Below are 20,884 nucleotides of genomic sequence, written 5' to 3' on the forward strand. Positions count from 1 at the left end.
GGTGGGGATGCCCTCCTAGCCTTGTGACTTTTATCTTAGTCTGAACATCTGAGCTGAGCTGTAGAAATCAATAGCGCTTTTCAGCAAATTCAACCCCTTCACAAAATACACATTTATGAAGCCATTCGCATCCAAGATACTAGACAGCAATAAAAGAGAAATACTTGACCTTTTGGGCACTCAACACTGTTGCCCATTTTCAATAAGAGTTTGTTTTTCATTCAGTTTTATAAGTAATGACACATTCATCCTTCTGGGAAATGCTCTTTTCACTTTGTTCTGATGGGGAAGGTCAAGTCAGTGTCACTTAAGCCTTTCAAACATTACTGCTTATCACCTTGAGGCTTCAATAAATAGTTTTTTCTCACTTAGTATACTACCTGTAGTTGCTGCTCCTTGAACATGTCGGGTTTTGGGGCATTGAGGATGTCATCAGCAAGCTGAGCTTGACTGTCAATGTTAACTGGTGTTGTAGCTTTACTGGACAGGAAGGTGTTGTAGATCTCCCTGGCTCGTTGAGAGAGCTGGAACAAAGGCCAGCAGAAATTGAGAGAGGTGATTAACACATAACTTCATACCTCATTATTACTAAAAAAAATCCTGGATGGATGTGTGTCATCGGATAATAACACGCTACCTGTTTGTTGTCGTTCTCAGGAACATGGCTGAAGAATTCGCACGCTTGCCAGAACAGGATATTCTCTTCACTGAACTCTTTCTTTAGGAACTCCTTTAGCAAAGGAATAAAAATGGTAATGATTTAGAAAAGTTTGATCAGACAGAGATGCAGTCAGAAGACACAAGTACCTACACAACAATAAAGCAGGTTTAGAGGTAGTGCAATTATCAACTTCTGATGTGCAGCCTGTCAGCAACTGTTTATCACCACGGATTATTCGTTTTGCTTTTAGATTTCAGAAAATGATTTGTGTGAGGCAGATTTAACAGCGATAGAAACCAAAACAATATACATATATATGTATAGACAATACATGCAACGCAGTATAATGCAGTATACAATATAAATGTGTCAGGTAATATGTTTGTACCTTTAACTTTTATTTCTGCAGAAACACATTTAAAAAAATCCAACCTTTAAATAATGCTTTAGCTTATCTTCTAGAATAAAAGGATTTTTAAGCTGGTCATTACAGTGTTGTAGAGTACATTTCAGTCTTTTGACAATATATGATACTGCTGACACAAAAAAAACTACCCTGCACTTTTCAGTACACCATTAGAAAGAGTTGCTTAAAGTCATTTATCTGTCATGAGTATGCGCAGGCCAACACCAGCCAGACGTTGTTATAGTACCGAGAAGTAGCGGACCCCCACGGGGTCCTGCAGCAGTCTCTCAAAGCACACGGCCCAGCTGGCCACTCTCCTCTCAGTGTGGCGCCGGTGGCTCTGGACACTAGGCAGGCTGGCATTACTGTTGAGGCTGTTGTCACTGCTGCAGCCCTGCAGCTCCACGCTGTTCAGCTCTGTTCACACACACACACACACGCACAAACACACACGCATGTCAAGTGAGTTGAGTTAATTATTATTATTGATGAAGTTCATTTTTTGATTTAATTTCTATTTTAATTACACAAGTGCATTGAAAGCAGCACAGCCTTAGGCTATATGGTCCAGATTATTCTAGTTATAAAATAAAGCTCTTCTTTTTTTTCTCAGCCTGTTTTCTTCTGATTGCTGGGGCTTTTGAGTACCTGAAGGCATGCCTATCAGCAGCATGGGACTTACCAGGGAAACAGTGTCCCAGGAGACAGTCCAGTGAGACTTTCTCTTCCCACAGACATACCTGCTGTGGATTTCCATTGTTTTGTTTTTTGCTTTTTAACTCTCAGAGTGTTATTGAGCAAACTTTCATCAGTACAGTCGCAACAAATCGGATACAAACTATGTGATTGATTATGGTACATCAGATTTTTTTCTCCAGATGATTTGTTGTAAATAAACGTCCCTTATAAGTCCCTTTAACCCAGCGTTTCATAAATAACCAAAACAATAAAATATAACTAGTTTGATACAGTGAAGGTCTAAGATCATACAAAACGACACTTTTACACTCAAATGTAAATTACCTTACAGCAAATATCAGGAAATTCATCACATGAACATTTTTTGTAATTTAGTTGATGACAAATGATGCAGTCATCTAAGATTCTGTATCATGTGATACTCCGATTTACAAAGTTCACATCAAAGTGAATTTCCACAGAAAAACAATTCATGAATACAATGAAAAAAATACTTGCTTCCTCTTTTCCTAAGGTCAAATCTGCATGTAGCCACGCTTCACTTGTTATCTTTGTGTAACAATTATATTTCCTTATCCAGATCATATACTTGAGAAGAACCAAACTGGAATTGAAACATTACCTTTGCATCTTTAACAGTGGAAATACTATTGTTATGATGCACACCCTTGGTTAAAGATAAGCTGTATCACTGTATTTCAACAGACCATTTACATAGATTTTTGCATTAACGCGTCATCATTCTGTTTATTTTTCCCACCGCTAGACCACAGTGCAGCCATGTCCCTAATGCTTAGACAAAATCAGGAGACAGAGAAAGAGTCACACTGAGAATAACCATAATGGAGCTTGAGGCCTGATGAACTGAAAGCGGGTTGCTAAGTTGAGATAAAACAAAACACAAGAACAGCCAGCGGGAAGACATCACCGGTCAGGTGCCCAAAACGACGCACATCCTGTAAATAAACTAAAAAGACCAGAATTGAGCCTACAGCTAAAGTCTTACATGACTTAAAACTTGGAAAGATACGAGGCTATTAACTGAAAGTCCATTGTGAATTCTGCTTCTGCACATTTTTCTTGCGTTTAATGTTATCAGTGACAGTGTTCACATAAAGGTTATCTCTAATCAGTTTTTCCAAACCGCTTGGCTCATTCATTCGTCTTCAGTTCTCAGCGGCATAGTAAACAACTACAGGGACTCCTCCTAACATTAACAGCAATCTCTCACTGTGACCGAGAGGCAAACATTTATCCATGTATTGTCTAAACCAAGTATCCTGTTCCATGTCACAGGAGCTGGAGTCCATAACAACACACAGCCAGGACTAATTATCAGTGTATCAGTGAGACAGGCTTATAATACAAAGTCATGGCACAAAAGAAACAACAGGCTTAAAACGACCAAAAAAAAAAAAAAAAGCCTCAGAAACGATTTCTTGGAGGTTTTGTGTTATTTACTTGCTTTACATATATTTATTTCCTTACCTTGCATATTTTCCTCTGCAAATTAAAATCTTAAAAGTGAATCTTTCACATTATTCTCAGCCAGAGTTTTACTTGTCTGCAGACACAGCTAAAGGCAACACTTATTATACTTTTTCCTAGCTCCCATGAAGTCTCTGCAGTGGAGTCACAGCTGGCAGACATCTGGATCCACACACAGTCTTGGGTTCACCCTCTGATGATGACATTTACGTCATTTAGATCTAAGCAGATGCCTGTATCTCCCAGAAAGCAACTATAAATCATCCAAGCCAACAGACATACCAAACAGCAAGCTTATCCCGATCAGCAACTCCATTTCATGCACACACACACACACACACACACACACACACACACACACACACACACACACACACACACACACACACAAAATTGCACTCCCTTTCGGCAACAGCCTCCCATAGCACTACACTGAGCACCACCACAGTGCAAACACTACATGACAGAGATCCCAAAGTGTTAACACTGCCTGCCAAGCCTCCAAGTCCCAGTTTGATCCATCACTGGCAGGCTGCACTTAAACAAGCCTAAACAAGCCTGATCCAAAAAGGTGGATCTCATCCATCCTCTGTCCACACCCCAAGGCTTCAGAGATGTTTCAATGGCAAAATTTTAATGTTGTTACTAAAAGGCATTTTACAGTGACAATTATAAGCACGGCTCAGTCAGTAAGTGAGTGAGTAAAGTAAGATTTACAAAAGGAAGTTCTTAGGATTCTGTCCAATAACAGAAATTAAAAAAAAAAAACTGACACAAAGTTTCTAACTCAGTATTCCACTGAAATTCTGTTTAATTTTCAATAGATGAGAAACAGCACAGCTAACACAAAGTGAACTGTAGGAAAACCATAACACTCAATCATTGCCCTACTCAGACTTTACAACATTAACAGCTGCTGTACAGATAGGTTTAACTCATTTATTATCCACCTGTCAACTGATAGTTCCAAAACCATCTGTCTAACAAGCAATCTCCATCTTGTGGTATTTTTCTTTAACTTCCTTCACGGGCCTAAAAAAAACAAACTGAATTTTCAACATGAAAAACCTTCTGCTGTCCAACATGTTGGCCTCATTGCTTCCCTGTGAACAAAATCTGCATTTCCCTCAGTTGGAAAAACAAGTATTCAAAGCTCCAGCTATCTCCTCACCTGGGTAAAGCTGGTAGGAGCCTGTGTGGTGCCAGCGGGGAAAGTAGCGAATCCTAAGGGGTAACCAAGTCCCTCCATCCATAATCCCCCTATCGGGGCCCCTCATGAACTCCAACACAAGAGGACTGAACGCATAGTCCAAGAAAGGGCCCACATACACACACTCACACACACTTTTACACCAAAAGAGAAACAGAGAGAAGGTGGGAAATGGAAAAAGAAGGAGGATATAATGAGAAAGAGAGAAAGAGAGTGAGAGAGGTTGCTGCTGGTGAGCAACCTGGATGACAACCTGAGAAAGCACAGAGAGAGTCAGGTCACAACATGCACACGCACCTGCATGTGCATTCACACAGCTCTGTGAGCTTCCAGCTAGGGTAACCGATACAAGCACACACAGGCCTCAGAAAGATGAATAATTCAAAGCAGAGAGAGAAGGGAGATAAAAATGCCGGGCACACGCGCGCGTATACATAGTGACACGGACACACGCACACGCTGCAGTATTGATGAGGAGCTTGTTAAAGGAAAGCCACTACTGAGGCTAATGAGTCCTGCAATACAGATGTTGTGGCGCATCTGGTGGAATCCAGTGGCTACATCACGGCTGGTATATAAGGAGATGATTTAAAGCTACATTTTACACATTCTTTTAATTTTTTTCAATAAATCAGTCCAAGCATTGAAATGAGGCAATTTTAGACTGGAGCAAAGGAAATGGGCTCCTACATTATGCAGGCTAAAATCTACTCAATATACATAATTTATGAATCATAACGTATAGTGATTTTACCCCAAATACAAATAGTTCACGGATGCTCAGTGAAAACATTCTAATGAGCGGCGTGTGTGTGCACAGAGTTACATTTCTCTCACTTGATCCTGGTGACAGTGATCTAACACAAGACAAAACGAGAACATCGTTGCAAAATGAGGAACCTCATTAGTCCCTTAGTTGTCATGTTCCCTATCTCATGCAAGAAAAAATATTAAAGGAGAGAAGTCTCACAAACAACACATTCTATCTTCCAGAGACATGCATTGTGGAAAAAGTGATGATAAACACTTCTACATTCAAGCTCACAGTAAACACGTCCACCATAAAATTCAGAGCTTCCCACCCCCTGTCTTGTTTCTCACCTCCTCTGCATTCTTTTATCTCCCATCTGCCATAAAATTTATCTTTCATATACATTTATGGGGTGTTAAAGCACAGTTTATCACAAATTAGATCCAGTCTAACAAATCATGAAAATACACTGTGTGAATGGTCTGTCATCCTGATTAAAACAACAGTACCAAGACAACTGAAAAACAACAACGACAAAAAACTAGAAAAGCACATCACATGCAGCTTTCCAACAAGTCTCACGGAACTGGAACTGTTAGTTTTTGCATCTTGCTGGCACAGACGTTAAAAAATGCCTATTATATAGCCCCACCATGGGAAGATATGTAAAATGAGTTATACAACCACTGACGAATGATCAAACAGCGTCTTTAACGCCTTCCCTTTGCAACACCTTCCCAGCCTGGAAACTGGCAGCCTGAATCTGATCAAGGCTTCTTCACAGATATTTGCAAGCCGTGATGACAAAAGGTGAAGTTCTATCTCGTCACCTGGGAGGAGACTTTGTCTGAAAGTTTGTATTAGTACAACTGTTGCAGCGTTTTTTACTTTTAAATATTACACTGTGGTAATATGTGAACCATTATATCTAATCTACATCTCTGTATCATAAATATGCTTATAAGGATTACAGAAGCAGAAAAAAAACCTACCAGTTGCTTCGTTATTATATTTACAAATTTGGCTTTATATTTAGCTTGCAGCCAGCCACCAGCAGCAGTTAAGCACAGGTGTGGCAGAAAAGCAGGCCAAACTAGCTCGCCTGTTGCTAGAGAAGTTACTGAAAGCAGACCAATGTTAGCTCGGTGCTACTGTGAGCATGGCCACGATGAAACGCAAGACCTAAACTGATAAAATACTCGATACACGCTAAATGAACCGCATCCTAACAACTCAAGAATGCAAGGTTTTGTACAATTATGGTAAAACTCACAATCGAGTTTTCTTTTCCATTATCGTGCATTTACTGCACTTGAAAAATGTCTACTTTAATTTTACTGAACTTGCAACGTAGAAAAAAAACAGCAAAACTAAACATGTCCCAGCTTGATGAGGACAGAGTCAGAGCACTGAAGGTGGTGTAAAAGCCACCTCTGCAGAGAAAGGGATGCATCAAAGTTATGATGCAAGACAAAAAAAGATCACCATTTCTAAAATGATTTCAGAACCTTTATTTTAGTGCTGTTGTTTTTCCCCCTTGTAATTACTACACAAAACTTTGAATTTTCAATAAAATTCCCCAGCTCAAGTAAGAAGAAGACCTGAAAATGATACTGAAATAATACAAAAATTTAAGGCATATTTACTCACCTCCATCAGAGACTGCAGCAGACTGTAAAAAGCAGAAAGACATGAGTTAGGATCTTTCTTCATCACACAGATGACACACATTAAAATCAGCTCACACAGGGTATGAGGCCCAAGAGGCCAGAGCATGCACTTTTGGCCACATGGAGACACAGACAGACTGACTGAGTTTCTAATAGGAATGATTCCATTATCAACACAGTTTCACATCATGACACAGCCAGATTAGCACCCACATTCATTGTCTTCTGCGTGGGTGGAATCGTCTGTTAACTGGCTGCGCTTGCTCTACAAGAAAACTCAAAAGGGTGGGGCCTACTGTCTGGGTGTATGTGTGAAAAGGTTAAGGATGGGTCCTGTCTCCTTTCAATAGGCAGGTGTGAAGTTTGCCTGCTTATCTCACAATCACAAACATAGGAAGAGATTAAGAAACTCATTCAATCTCCATTTTAAGGGTTTTCAACAACACAAACACGCAGATGTTAATACAGACACATAATCAAGCAAGCCAAACTTACTTCAGCCTAATATCACATTTCCCTGACACAGACCCAAAACAACACTCAGAAATACACACATATGGCGTACAGCGGGTTTTTCTCTCAGACATGCTGAGCTAGGATGAGATCACTCAACGCAGACATCAGTAATGTAGATTACTGTGGAACAATGCATCACAGTGTGACTCAGGCCAAAGCCGAGCAGGAGACAAAAGAGGGAAAGAAAGGAAGGAAGAAAGAGAAAAATGGTTTGAGAAAGTTGAAAACTCAAAAAAAAAAAGTTCAAAACGGAGCCTAATTTGCAATATGTGTCTTTTTATGCTCTTAATCGAACCGCTACCCTTGCTAATGGCGAACTTTCTGTTTATTCATGTTAAGAGAGCAGCCTGGTACCGAAGTGATCTGTAGGAATTTCCTACAGCGCATTTATCTTTGGGAAATTAACTTTTATTGAGCTCGTCATTACTCAGCACAGACATCAGAGTGTTCTCCAGATGAGCAGAGGTTTCTATAGGTCACACAGTCCATTCTTTAGAAATACAACAACTTAAGTTGTGTGAAATAACATTGTTTCTTTCCCTGCTATGGTTTACTGAATAATAAAATCATTCATTAGAAAGCAAATTAATATGTGTTATAAGATAATTTTTATATTATACAATAACGCTTTGAGTGCAGCCTCATGTGCCTACTGTCAAACTGAAAGCTTTACTAGAGAGAGGAAAAAAAATCCCTTTTAGTTGTAGTTATTTCGTATTCACTTTAATTACCCAGATTTCTACCAGCAGCCTAGATTTGGTTTTAGACACATGTGTGTCTGAGGAGTTAAGATAGGGAACAGCATAAGACAAAAGGTCAACAGTAGGAGTACACCTTTGTGTTCAAAAGAGTTACTAAAACTGAAACTGGTATTAAAATAAAAACAGAAGCACCACAAAGTCTAAAAAAGGCAGTGTCTGCAACTGAGCATTACATTAGGTTCCAAACTATGCAAATTTTACAGTAACTAAAATACTGAAGTGGAAGTTCTGCTATTCTAATAGATTTCTTCACCTAAACACTCGTTAACCAATTTACAAAAACAATAACATTCTCTATTTGTAATAAGCCTACAGCATTAAAATTCTAAAATATCCAGACTCATATTCAATATGCAAACTGGGTACATCTAGTTCATTTGAACCCTTGGTGCTGTCTGTGTATGTGCTACCTGTTGAATTTTGGCCATTTCCTCTCTTAAATCAGATCTAGTCCTGCCCAGATGGTTCTGTTAGTGTAAAGATGTTTTCATACATAAACATCAAACAATTTCAGGTGACCTTGAATTCTCCCTAAGTTACGTAGGTCTGGGGGTTTCCCATGATGCACCGAGTGCTTCCTTATCAATCACCTTTTTTTTCTCACTATGTGTTTATATAGCTCTCTGCATTTAATCATTAGTTATTACTAATCTCTGGCTCTCTTCCACAGTCTGTCTTTTGTCTTGTCTTCCTCCCATCACCCCCAACCAGTTGAGGCAGATGGCTGCCCCTCCCTGAGCCTGAATCTGCCGGAGGTATCTTCCTATTAAAAGGGATTTTTTTTTCCTGCCCGCTGTCCCCAGGTACTTGCTCAAAGGGAGTCATTTGATTGTTGAGGTTTTCTTGGTATTACTGTAGAGCTGTTACCTTACAATATAAAGTGCAACGGTATATGTGATTTGGCACTATATAAATAAAACTGCATTGAGTTACAATTTTAGAAGAATCAGGATGGAGCATTTTTTATAGTTGTCTTTTGTCACATGCAGCAGGAAATTGTCCTCTTAAGATATACTACTGGAAAAACCATGCGTGGTTTAGGTAAGGGAGTTGCCTGGATAGATAGTGCAAGAGGAAGGACACGGGGTGCTCATTCACTAGTGCGTTACCAGGGAGCTGCTAGGATAAAAACGGGCTAGTGCCCAATCGAACATCCCCGCATGCTGCTCAGTTGAGTGATGTCGAGAAAAGGTCAGGGCTGCAGTACATGTGTGAAAACGGCTAAAGTTTCTCAGGGATTAACAATTCCACACTGTCCCTTGAAGTACAGAGGTTGGCTCCAGTGGATGGAAAGAGATTATTCTGAAGCAGCTGTTTGTGGTACAACCACGAGAGAGGATAACCAAAAATGACCAGAGACACAAAGTGATTACACTTATTAGAGCAAAAATCAGATTCACAACTCACACATTCCCAACAGCATTTACTGTGTCTATGTGTGTTTCTGTGGGTCAAGACATCCTGGCCTTGTTGTAGTTGTGAAGCCTACAGTATGTAAGCATATGGCCAACATCTGTCAAAGATGTGTCTTTTGTGTGTAGCATGCATTTTTTTGCATTTATGAATGTGAATGTGTGTGTGTGTGTGTGTGTGTGTGTGTGTGTGTGTGTGTGTGTGTGTGTGTGTGTGTGTGTGTGTGTGTGTGTGTGTGTGTGTGTGTGTGTGTGTGTGTGTGTGTGTGTTTTCACCCCTATCCCCAATTCAGCGCTAGCATGATCACTTCCAGACACATGCTGTGGTGGAGAGGTTTGGCTCCTGATCGAGGCCCCTCTCCCCCGTTTTCACTTGATTCCCCCTCTAGCCTATTTTCACTCTCTCCTTCCTTTTGTTTATTCTTTTCCCAGAATGCTGTAGCCCCAGTCTTTCTTCCTTTCTCACACTTATTCCCTTCTTCTCCTTAAATCATTCTCATATTCTTGCCCTCCGTCTCGTTTCCTCAATCATTCCAGTGGTGTTTCCCTTCCTCTTTTGGCAAGTCCTGGTCATTCCTGACAGCCCACAGAGAACGATTGGGGCTTTTCAGACATTCCCTCTTCAAGGTCCTTTCTCAAACCTCTATCTGTAGAGATGATATGTAGATGGAAAATACTTCAATTTAAGTAGGATACTCTCAAATGTATATCCCACTGTAAGGAACAAATGTGCTGCCAGTTCATAGGTGCCACGTGTGCTACTTTTAGCCTCCACTGGTTTCAGTTATTATCACATCTCCTATAATGTAGGCTGAGGATCGGTTTCTTACAGATATTAGTGGGCCTTTCATGTGTATTGTGGTGAATGCACTGATAAGATCAGCAGACAATGACACAACTTCAGAGATTGGTGATCATGATTACAGTTGTGGAGAGCTTGTTTGTTGTTGTTGTTGTTGTTGTAGGAAAAAAGCAGAAACTCTGTATGTGTAGGATGTCAATTCTGGTTAAGCAAGACAGAGCTGCAGATAATGGTTCTTTCTTATTAATAAATAACACATTACATCTCAGATTAGAATCCCTTATGATATTATATTGCATAAAAGCCCATTTCTGTGCTATTTTGGACAAAAAAAGACATTTAGATACAAATCTACCTGACTAGTATGATATCTGCATTTAGTTAACATTTTTATCTAATGTTTTCATTACAAGTGGACAAACTGAAACTACAAACTTCATCATATATATGTATATGTATAGTATAAAGCTAATCTCATCAACAACGTGTGAGAGTCAAAAACAATGGAAAATATAATTAAAAAGAAGATGAAATTATTTGCAAAACATTTAAACAATACATTTATTTGAAAATGCGTCTGTGTTAAACCAATTTAGGGCTGCCTATCCTAACTCTCATAGGTTGAGAGGCAGGCCAAGTCTGGACAGGTTGCCAGTCTGTAGCAAGGTTTAGCACAGACAGACAACAATTCATGCTCATATTCACAAGTATGGTCAATTTTAGGATGACTAACAAGCAGAAAAACTGAGGTCCACACAGAAAGGCTCTAGCTGGTTGATGCATTTAAACCCACTGATATGGTGAGGTGACAGTGCTCACCACTGCGGCACTCAGAGGTTGGGATATTGGTGACCGATGACAAAACAGCCAGTTTCTTTTTTTTTTTTTAATCCTTGGTCCTTGGTTGTCCTGTGGAGTACTAAGAGCACAAACGAAATAAAAAAAGGAAAGAAAAAATGTCCAGTCCAGGTGGAACCCCCCCCCCCCCCCCCCCCAAAAAAAAAACAGCTTGGTAGAGTGCCCCACACTGTTAAACAAAGTTAACTTAGATAACTTAGAGAACTAGATAACAAGGTGATGGCTTCAAATTGTTGTCAAATCACTAGAAACACAAACATGTTCAATTAAAATCCTAAATTTTGAGAAGCTGAAGCTAAGAAATGTTGTTTAATGTAATTTTAACTTTTTATCATCAGTTGTTGATGTTCTTGTTGACTCACAGATGAATTTATACTAAACAGTCAATACTGGCAAACAACCATAATGAACCACATCTCGACTTTGATCTGGAAATTCACAAAAATGAATGATTTCGGTGAAAAACTTCATAAGCTTATTTTGGTATTCTAAGAAGCCATGGGCACTGAATACTGACACAGTGGAAGCGTTGTAGACCGTTACACAATGATCACATCACTGTGACACCCACTTTAACAAAAGATAAAAGCTGAATCACATAATTGCGCAACATTTAGTGGCAACACACCCTGATCTGAACCAAAAATTCAAGGCTATGTTTTTATTAACAGTCATTTCACGTTTTTCCATTTGATGGCTTATCGGGACCTCTTTAGAAGAGAAAAATTGGATTCATACATACATAAGACTTAATTACCTTCAGTAGGAACAGGGTGTGGTGTTGTGACTCTGTCATTCAGTAGGTTACATTACACGGACGTTGGAAAGTATTTTTTAGTCTACAGGTCAAAACTTGTGTGTTTACCCGCATTATCCTGCTTTTAGCTCCTTGAACACAAATTGCCACCTTGCAGATATATGCCTGGACTGCTTATGCTGTGTGTGTGCATCTGTGGCTGTTTCTTAAAGGTGAGAAGCAAAAAAAGCACAAATACTTTGTTAATGTACTCAGGTATCTGTACTTGAGTATTTATTGTTCTGAAAAGTTTTGTTTTTACTACCTACATTTGCAAATGAAGTATTTCCATGTACTAATATTTTATTATTACATTAATATAGCTTTAATTTGCATTGCATAAAAATAGATCATATTAGAACTGTCTTTTAAAAAGTTACTTTTTACTTTATTACATTTCAAAGTCTGTACTTTTTCACTTTACTGAGTAAAGAAAGTGAACTTATTTACTCTTTACTTTAAACTTTTTGAACAGAAGAATCTAAACATCTGTCTAAGTAAAGAATATCTGTGCTTTTGCCACCTCTGCTGTTGGTGGTTATTGTTTGCGGAGGTCCAAATCCTTTATTAGCTGTGACTAGCGTGGAACGTATGACTTACATCATCTGTTATGAAGCCTGGACGTCGGGTTCAAGCTATGACTAAGCACACTGTACAATTTACAAACGCTCACTCACAGGGTCATAATATTGAAACTTCGAATGTAATAAAAGTCTCTTTAAACAACCTCAAGTTTCCGAAACATGCCCTGTTTACGTTTGACCGTTTAGGCAGACGGCAGAAAAGGACATTCTGTTTTAATGGATGACACACAGAGTGACCAGTAGCACTTAACAAGGTGAACAAAAATGTCTATCTGTGGGAGAAAGTGTGAGGGATAACATATGCAGTCGCACACACAAAGACTAGACTGTTTGTACGACAGGAACCTGTTCCTGGCTCAAACACTGGAACTTAAACGGCCACCCTTGGAAAGGAAAGAGATTCTACTCTTAGAGTAAAAGATGACAAAAATATAAAAGAGTGCTGATCATGTCTTGTGATTTTACATCACTACAGGAGACCACACCCATAACTGAACAAATGAAACATACACACACACACAGAGATTCTGTCCATAAAAGCTGATTTAGAATTCATAACACAGATTTTCAGACTGCACACATTCATAAACACACACATCCATCTGAGGAGGAAGCTGTTGGGCTAACAGTCTCAATGTGTGCGTGCCACTGTGTTTACTTTTAAATATGAGGTGAATAGTGGCTGCCATTTAGAAGACCAGAGTAATCCTGCCAGGACGGGGGCTGTGAGAAAGCCTAGCTTGAGCATAGCTTAACTCAGAGAGGCAAGGATGGAGTGAACAAGCTGATTAGGTTGTAATGTTTCAAACGAAAGTCAAAGAAGGGTGTGAAGCTGTGAACATGAGCAAGAACATCTTCAATGTAACCTCTGGGTTAGTATCAAATTTAACAATTTAACCAAAAAACATATATGAATCAAAAAATAACACAGAGTAGCTTCTCTGAGTTGCCTATATCAACATCCCTGCAAATATGTAAAAATTCAAGTTTTTTTATTCCAAATTGAAATCCTCTGGAATTCTAGGATAAATCCCTGCAGCGCACAATGAAATCAATATCCACTCTCAATGAAAGGAAGGAATGCGGATAGTGTTTGTTTCCCTACAAAAGAGCCACACAGGAGGTGTGACTCAGAGGCTGCCCCGGTGATAAATTTCTGTTTTACTTGGCTTGATGCCTTAAACACACTACCATCACACAGACAAAGGAGGAAACATGATGTAAACACATATGAATCTGATTGAGTACTCCTGGCTTAACACCTGCAGACATGTTCTCACAGCTGCCAGTTGATGTGCTAAATTAAGCAAACTTCACAAGAAGTGAGACTTCTGACTCAGCTCACCATTCCACTGTCTTACAGCTGTTATCTCTCACTTTCTTGAAAAAACACAAGACCAAAAGAGCCTACAAAAAGCAGATCTTTTCCGACATTTTTCACAGTCTCTGGCTTTGTTTCTACTTCTCTTTCTGTCTGCCTCCTGCTCTGGCTCAAAAGACATCTGGCTTTGAGAGGAAGAGAAGCAGCCGCCTCAAATTTTTGTTAGTCTGTCTTACTTTATCTCTATGCAAACGTACCACCACCAAACCATTTCTTTTTGAAAATAACAGACAGAATGACTTGTTCATTTTAACTTGTACCCTGTTCCTTTCCCAGGAGCCTTTCCTTATTTTGTCTTCATTCATATCCTGTCCCTTTGTTTTTCCTCAGCTGAAGGTAATAGATTCCCTTTCCTCACCGTGTACCTTGCTCATGGTAACGGTCCCATTTTCCGTTTATCTCTCCCCGTCTCACTTGTAGCGAGCAGAACAACACTTTAATGAAGTGAATGATATTTACACTCTCGGTTTCTCTCTCTACCTTGTTCCATCCCTTTGTAAAGTATACAGAAGACAAATCAAAACCAAGACTTGGTTATTGTTTTTTTATTAGTATTATTAGTATTATCAAAAATGGTTTTAAACATCAGGTAATGTTTGAATATTTAGTTAAGATGCTTCTATGAGCATTGATCGACAAATGAGTTAATAACAGAATTAAGACTCTCGTTCCACTCCTTTCACTTCCACTCTATTTAAAAAAAACACTGACTAGAAGAGCAGTTCCTCTGTGAATACCACCTGTAAAGCACTGTGTGTGTGAACGTGTGGATGCATTACTCACTGTATTGGAGTTCCAGACCCGCTTGAAGGAGAGCCTCTTCCTGAGGCTCATCCTGCTCCCCTCTCAAAGAGGAGGAAACCCAGTGACTGTTTAATCTACATAACTGAACCACAAAAACACAATCGCTCATGTGCACTGATGGAGTTTCTTCAGGATCTATCTAGGACTTGAAATCTTTGCAGACAGCTAACTTGGATGGAGCCATAACTCAGCAAGTCTATCGCACACTCACACCTTAGAATTAGCTTCAACTGCCTGTTAAAGTCGTATTAAGACACTGTTAACGTAGCTCACCGTTAACGTTGTTTTCCTCTCTTACAGCACTCTATAGCTCTCCCTCTTTTTCCCACACGCTGAGCTGACAGACTGACTAGGAAGTTCCATTCTCTCGCAAACACACGCACACACTGACACACACTCACACGGCTCAGTTTCCATAGTGACACGCCCCCATCAGGCAGCAGTTACTGAGAAGGGGAGGGAACAAAGGTCAGTCTGCCAATCATGTTGCAGCAAGGCCATTACCTCTCCACGCTTCTCCTGTTCCTCCCTGTTCAAATCAAAAACAGGCGCAGGTATGAGAAAATTCAACTTCTCGTCTGGTCTCAAGTATCATGAGAAGGACAGAAGACTTTCATCTCGAGCAGCTGCTTCAAAAAGAGATGATTGGAAGTTCTGCAGGTCTGCTAAAAGGTCAAGTGAAAGCAAAGCACTTCACAGGACAGAGTGGCCTACTTCTGCGCACAAACACACACGCACACATAAACAAAGACTGCAATTGAACTTGTGCACATGGCCTTAGGCCTACCTCACTCCCCCTAATTTCCTGTTTTGTCAGAAAGAAAGAGCGTCTCTTAAACCTTTCCTACACATCAACATCATCTTTTTTTGGTATCACTGTCTTGATTGACTAACTGACTGATGACTCATTTCTATACTCAAACAACACATCCACTGAATGACTGTGTCATTTTAATTTGCTCGGAGTCCAGCAGACAGTAGCTGGCTCTGTGTTACACTCTGCTAGCAGTGTTTGTGCGGTGTGTTTATATCACATGCATTGTGCAACCCATTTTCTTTTCTTCATTAAACAAAAGAGCTGAATATGAGAATGCAAATGTTACCTGTGTAGTGTGCAGCGGATTCACAGCAAAGGAAAAAGTTAATGAGACAAGCACCTTTACCTAATGACTGATTTGTAGTGCTACATTAAATCTGCAGCATAGACTAGGGATTAAGTCTGTACCCTACACTGTAGCCTGACATCCAAGCAAAAGTAATGGCAATGCAGACTGCAACAATTATGTTGTTTGGTAGTAATAAGCCATGTAAACACAGTATATTGACTTGCACAAGGATAATACTTCTGTCATACAATTGAATTGTGTCTAGCTTGCTTATTAGGTTAATAAAATCTTCATAGCTCTGACTACGTGCATACACTCGGACATAGTTTGGAAGTCTTCTATCCTCTCTGCATTTTAGTAAAAGTAATTGTTCAAGATTTACTAGCTCCAAGTCCAACAGTTCTGATTAATGCAGGCACAAAAGCGCAAAAGTATAAATGCAAACAACAACATCGTCCATTACATATCAACGCACTACTATAAATTACACTTATACCAAACATTTCCAATATCACCAGCTATGGACTAAGAGTCACAAAGGCAATGACAAGGTCAAGATTCTTTTAATCTTGATTATTTAAAGTAAACATAGACATAGACATTTGGTTGTGCATATGGGGTGGGAATGCACGTTTGTGTCCGCGTGTGCCTGTTCGTCTGTGTCTATATGTCAGGTTGGGTCTTAGACTCAACCTCTCTGGGTACATCTCAGGCCCTCTAAAGTACGGAGGCCTATCTCCCCTCACCACACTACCTGCCGGTGGCTGATGCCCTCAGACGTTGGTGTGTTGGTGGTCCTTGTCGTTTGGGGCTGGGCGCTCATGCATGTACCGGCTCACTCCTGGTGGCCGATTGGCGGGGCCGGGCGCCTGTGGCCCGGCTGGGCTCCTTCCGGGGGGTGGGATGCCCTCAGGCCTCTGGCCTCTGGGCCTGAAGCTCGGTCCTCTCTGGCACAGCTGGCTGCCGGCAGAGCCCGCGGGCACGCCACTGCAACCCCCTCTGGCCTCTGCTCCGTAGCTGCGGGGTGACCTCTCGTTTGGGGCTCTACCCAGCTCTTCCCAGGAGGGTGGCACGGTTCCCCCCCTTTGGTGGTCCTCCTCGGGTCCTTGTACTCTGGGGCCTCTGGATATCTGGGGCCTGGATCTCCTCCATACCTGCTTCATACCCTGGTGGACGGGGCTATGGCTCCCCACACTCCCTAGCAGATCGTTACATGGAGAAACCTTTGGAATACAAGCATGCTGATCCACACAGGTATGCACACAGGTGTACACACGGGTGTTCACAGACGCGGACTACACCTTTCTTGGCTGCTGCCTCAAAGCACATTGTGCGCTGTCTATCTTGCGTGCTGCACAATATCGTTTATTATTTAGTATCTACTGTTATCTACTGCTAGCTAGTTTATTGTGATGGTGCTGTTTTTATTTTTATTATGTTGCTCTTTGTTGTTTGCTTTGTCTTCTGTTTTTTTTCTCCATACAGGTGATCCAGGTGTTTTGTTTGTTTTTTGTTTTTTTTTTCCTTTCTTCCCCCCCTTCTCACCATCTCTTCTCCCCTCTGGTTTTCTTTTTCTCCCTCTCTTTCTTTCATTCTTTCTCCCTGTCCTATCCCCCAGTCATGTCTGTCCCGTTTGTAGCAACCGAAAATAAAATAAATTCATAATTATAATAAAGGTCAATCAAATGGACCAATATGGCAAGGCCATGATGATCCACTTGGTAAAATAAATCCACTTGGCATCTTTCTTGGCCTTAAGACAACAATTCTGATGGCTAAAGATCCAAACGGGACACAAAAAAAAAAAAAAAAAAGTAAAAAAGTAAACATAGACAAACAGACAAAAATGAATGCAAATAATAGTTTGCACTTACAAAACAAACTAAAATAAAATGAAAATATAGTTGGACTTTTGGTAAATTTCCTCAATACTGTCGAAAAACACCTTTATGTAGTATTATGATTTTTCTCATATTTTACCCCTAAACAAATAATCACCATATTACAGTAAAAGAAACTAAAAGTACCACTAAAAGTAACATAAACCAAAATGAAACAAGCAATAAAAACTGCCAAACTTTAACAACTGTGGTCTGAACACAATTCTCCCAATACTGCACAGAGTTCACATGTTAAAACGGTTTATTTTTTAATGACAGTTCATCAACATCTGGTTTATGAGTTCTACATTTCTTCTTTACAACTATTAATTAACTTTTTTTTAATCTCACTTTTTATTCTCTGGACTGGGTTTTAATGTTACGGAGAATCCAAATATCCTTCAAACTGTATTTTTTTTTTGTCATTATTTAATATTTGTTTCGGGTTTTTGTCCTTTTATCTCAGGCTCTAAAATGATGTGACACCTCTCAAAACAGCACCAAAAAGCTTGGCTTCACCCTTAAAAATAGTAAGACAACCAGTAAACATTAGAAGCTATGTTGGGCCCTATGCCCATTACATTTCCTTCAACTTTCTATGAAAAAAAAAAAGTCATTTCAATGACTACTGGCCCATAACAGGACATTTTTCTCCTTTCTTTTCTACACCACAAGCACCATTTGAGGCCATAGAGCGCAAAATGTTGTGCCATATTGTTAATGTTAACCTTACACGTCCCTGTATCATAGCAACATCAGAGATGGCTCCAGCACTCAGCGCCCCCACGACCACTCTACACACATTGACAGAGAAAGGCTGAAGGTGCTGCCAAGCACTAATTACCAGAGGTTTTAGTGCTAAAGGAGATTGCCCAGATGAAGTCTAATTTTTAAAAACGTTCAAGTTTCTCTGGTTCAGCTGATTTTATTAAATGCACCACAAACGCTAGTAAAGCCAGACTGATTAAATCCTAGCTGTGCCATTTGGGAACCACCTATCTGGTCAGCCACACATCTTTGACAACAGGGAAGAACCATGAGTAATGATAAGAAACCTGTGCTCAAACAAATCTCTTAACACAAGGGAAGAGATAGGTGGCAGGGCGCCACACAGGAAGAGAGGGATATGACAAAGTTTAGGTTGGCTAAATCCGCATCCTGGTGATAAAAGGAGAAAGAAAAAAAGAGCAGAGGCTAAGAGAACAAAAGAACAAGGAAGACGTTAGACAAAGAAATGTCGCATCTCTCACTCCTCTCTTCATCCTAATTCCTATGGTCGAGCAAGCAGCATTTTTCCTTTGTGTGTTCTCCTCCCTAGATAGACCCATGCTTATCCAACACAGAAGCATGTGAAAAGTTCTTATTAAGCACACATTTTTGCACTTCTAGAGTAAAACAACGCTTCTTACACTGTCTTCGTTTAGAAACATTTACATTGTTGAAATATATAACTAATAAGGTATTATTTAAATGTGTAAACAAGTACATTTGAAGACACATTGCAATCCATTACTTCCAAGTCTATGTTCCATCACCAGGTTTAACCGTCTCACTGACCTCTTTCAGTCTTTATAGATGCAGTATAGTGAAATACTCCTGTAAAATACTTCAAGCCTACAAAACTTACATCCAGAAATCCAGAAAGTAACTGGCATGTAAATTCAATGTTGCTGAATGTTTGGGGAAAAAGGCTCATTGGGGTGATAACGAACAGCAAACAGGAATTCAGTTGCAATCAGAATCAATCAGCTCAGTTACAAACCATCTTTATTAAAGAGAACACATTTTATTTCCTGCTAAGAAGGGTTTAGTTTGGCATCTATCCATTTTTTGCCCTTTATTGCAGACAATAACCCAACATTGCCCCCTGCTGTTGCCACTTAGGTAAGACAGAATTCATACTCAGTGTCAATCTCAGATCAATCAAAGTATGGAAGCGAATCAGCTAATAATGAATAGTGACTGCCAGGATTATAAGATACAGTGGAAATAAATGAAGTTAAAATCTATTTAAAGATAGAAACGTAAAAAATATCTGCTTTATGAGACAGCTGTGCAGTATTTGTACTTGATGCACCATTAACTGTGCATCTGTTCCTTTTGCAAACTGCCTAATGTTTCCTTTGAAAGCTCACTCTTGAAACTGGTGACTTTCAGATCTTTTTTTAAGATGACACATTTTTTTTCAGTTTGGTATTTGAATTAAAATGACTCATGTTGCTGTCATTAAAACTGTAAATATAGGTAGTAGTAAACTGTGATTCCACTGACTGAAACACTTGTTTAACAGAGATAAAAAAAAGTACAGGTTCAAACACGGTTTTCCTATCATTTTATCTGCATTTTTTGACAATTTAAGTTAACAAAACACAATCTATCGACTGACTTATCACATGACACAGTTTGACTGTGCTGATGTGATAAACTGTATCTGGCACTTGTTGAAGATAAAAAAGAAACGCTTGTGTTTATTTGAAAGTGGAGCTGCGTCTAACGTGACTGCTGGCCTCCTGCGGTGTTTCATGTACAGGAGCAGTGTTGATCTTGTCTCATTGTCTCGTCATCTGATTTTCCTTCCCTAACACACTCTGCTCTCAGGGGATATCACGAGGAACAACACACACAGTCACTTTGAGAGTACACACAGACACACACAGAAAAATGTGTGTGCAGGTTCTTATCTCTGGGTGTTCTTTTTCACTTTTTAAGATATGAATGAGTTTTTTATGCCTGAATGTGTGGGTCTGTGCTGTGTGTGCCGGGTCAGAGGCCACCACAGTGTCAAAACTCCCTGACAAAAAACTTAATATGTGTACACACACTCATACACAACCACCGACCTTGTTAGGGTACATAAATACAGAATCACTGACAACATAACTGACCCACTACCTTTATACTTTGCATAAGAGGTGGTTATTGCATTGTTTTTTTGCAACACAGTGGATATTTCTTAGAAAACGGCTTTAAAACACCAATTTGATGAATGGATTCAGAGGACTCGAGAAAAGAATCAACAGGTTTTCTTTTACTTCAACAGAGCCAAAAGGAGCCTGCTGATTGGGTTGTGCATGATCACATGATCTGTCATTCCAGAGA

General features: G+C 39.8%; 1 protein-coding gene across 5 annotated transcripts in view; it reads right to left on the reverse strand.

Annotated features, from left to right (window-relative positions):
- Positions 1 to 20,884, reverse strand: part of rgs12b (regulator of G protein signaling 12b) — a 53,122-nt gene that overhangs the window by 16,015 nt on the left and 16,223 nt on the right. For all 5 annotated transcript variants that reach the window (XM_084930439.1, XM_084930436.1, XM_084930435.1 and 2 more), the window contains exons 6-9: positions 6,866 to 6,887; positions 1,315 to 1,484; positions 638 to 730; positions 381 to 524 (exon numbers count right to left, since the gene is read on the reverse strand). In XM_084930439.1, the coding sequence (XP_084786565.1) occupies positions 381 to 524; positions 638 to 730; positions 1,315 to 1,484; positions 6,866 to 6,887 (429 nt within the window). The remainder of the gene's footprint in view (positions 1 to 380; positions 525 to 637; positions 731 to 1,314; positions 1,485 to 6,865; positions 6,888 to 20,884) is intronic.

Source organism: Perissodus microlepis, chromosome 6, assembly GCF_051167445.1.
Source record: "Perissodus microlepis isolate ML-2025 ecotype Zambia chromosome 6, ASM5116744v1, whole genome shotgun sequence".
Lineage (NCBI taxonomy): Eukaryota > Metazoa > Chordata > Actinopteri > Cichliformes > Cichlidae > Perissodus > Perissodus microlepis.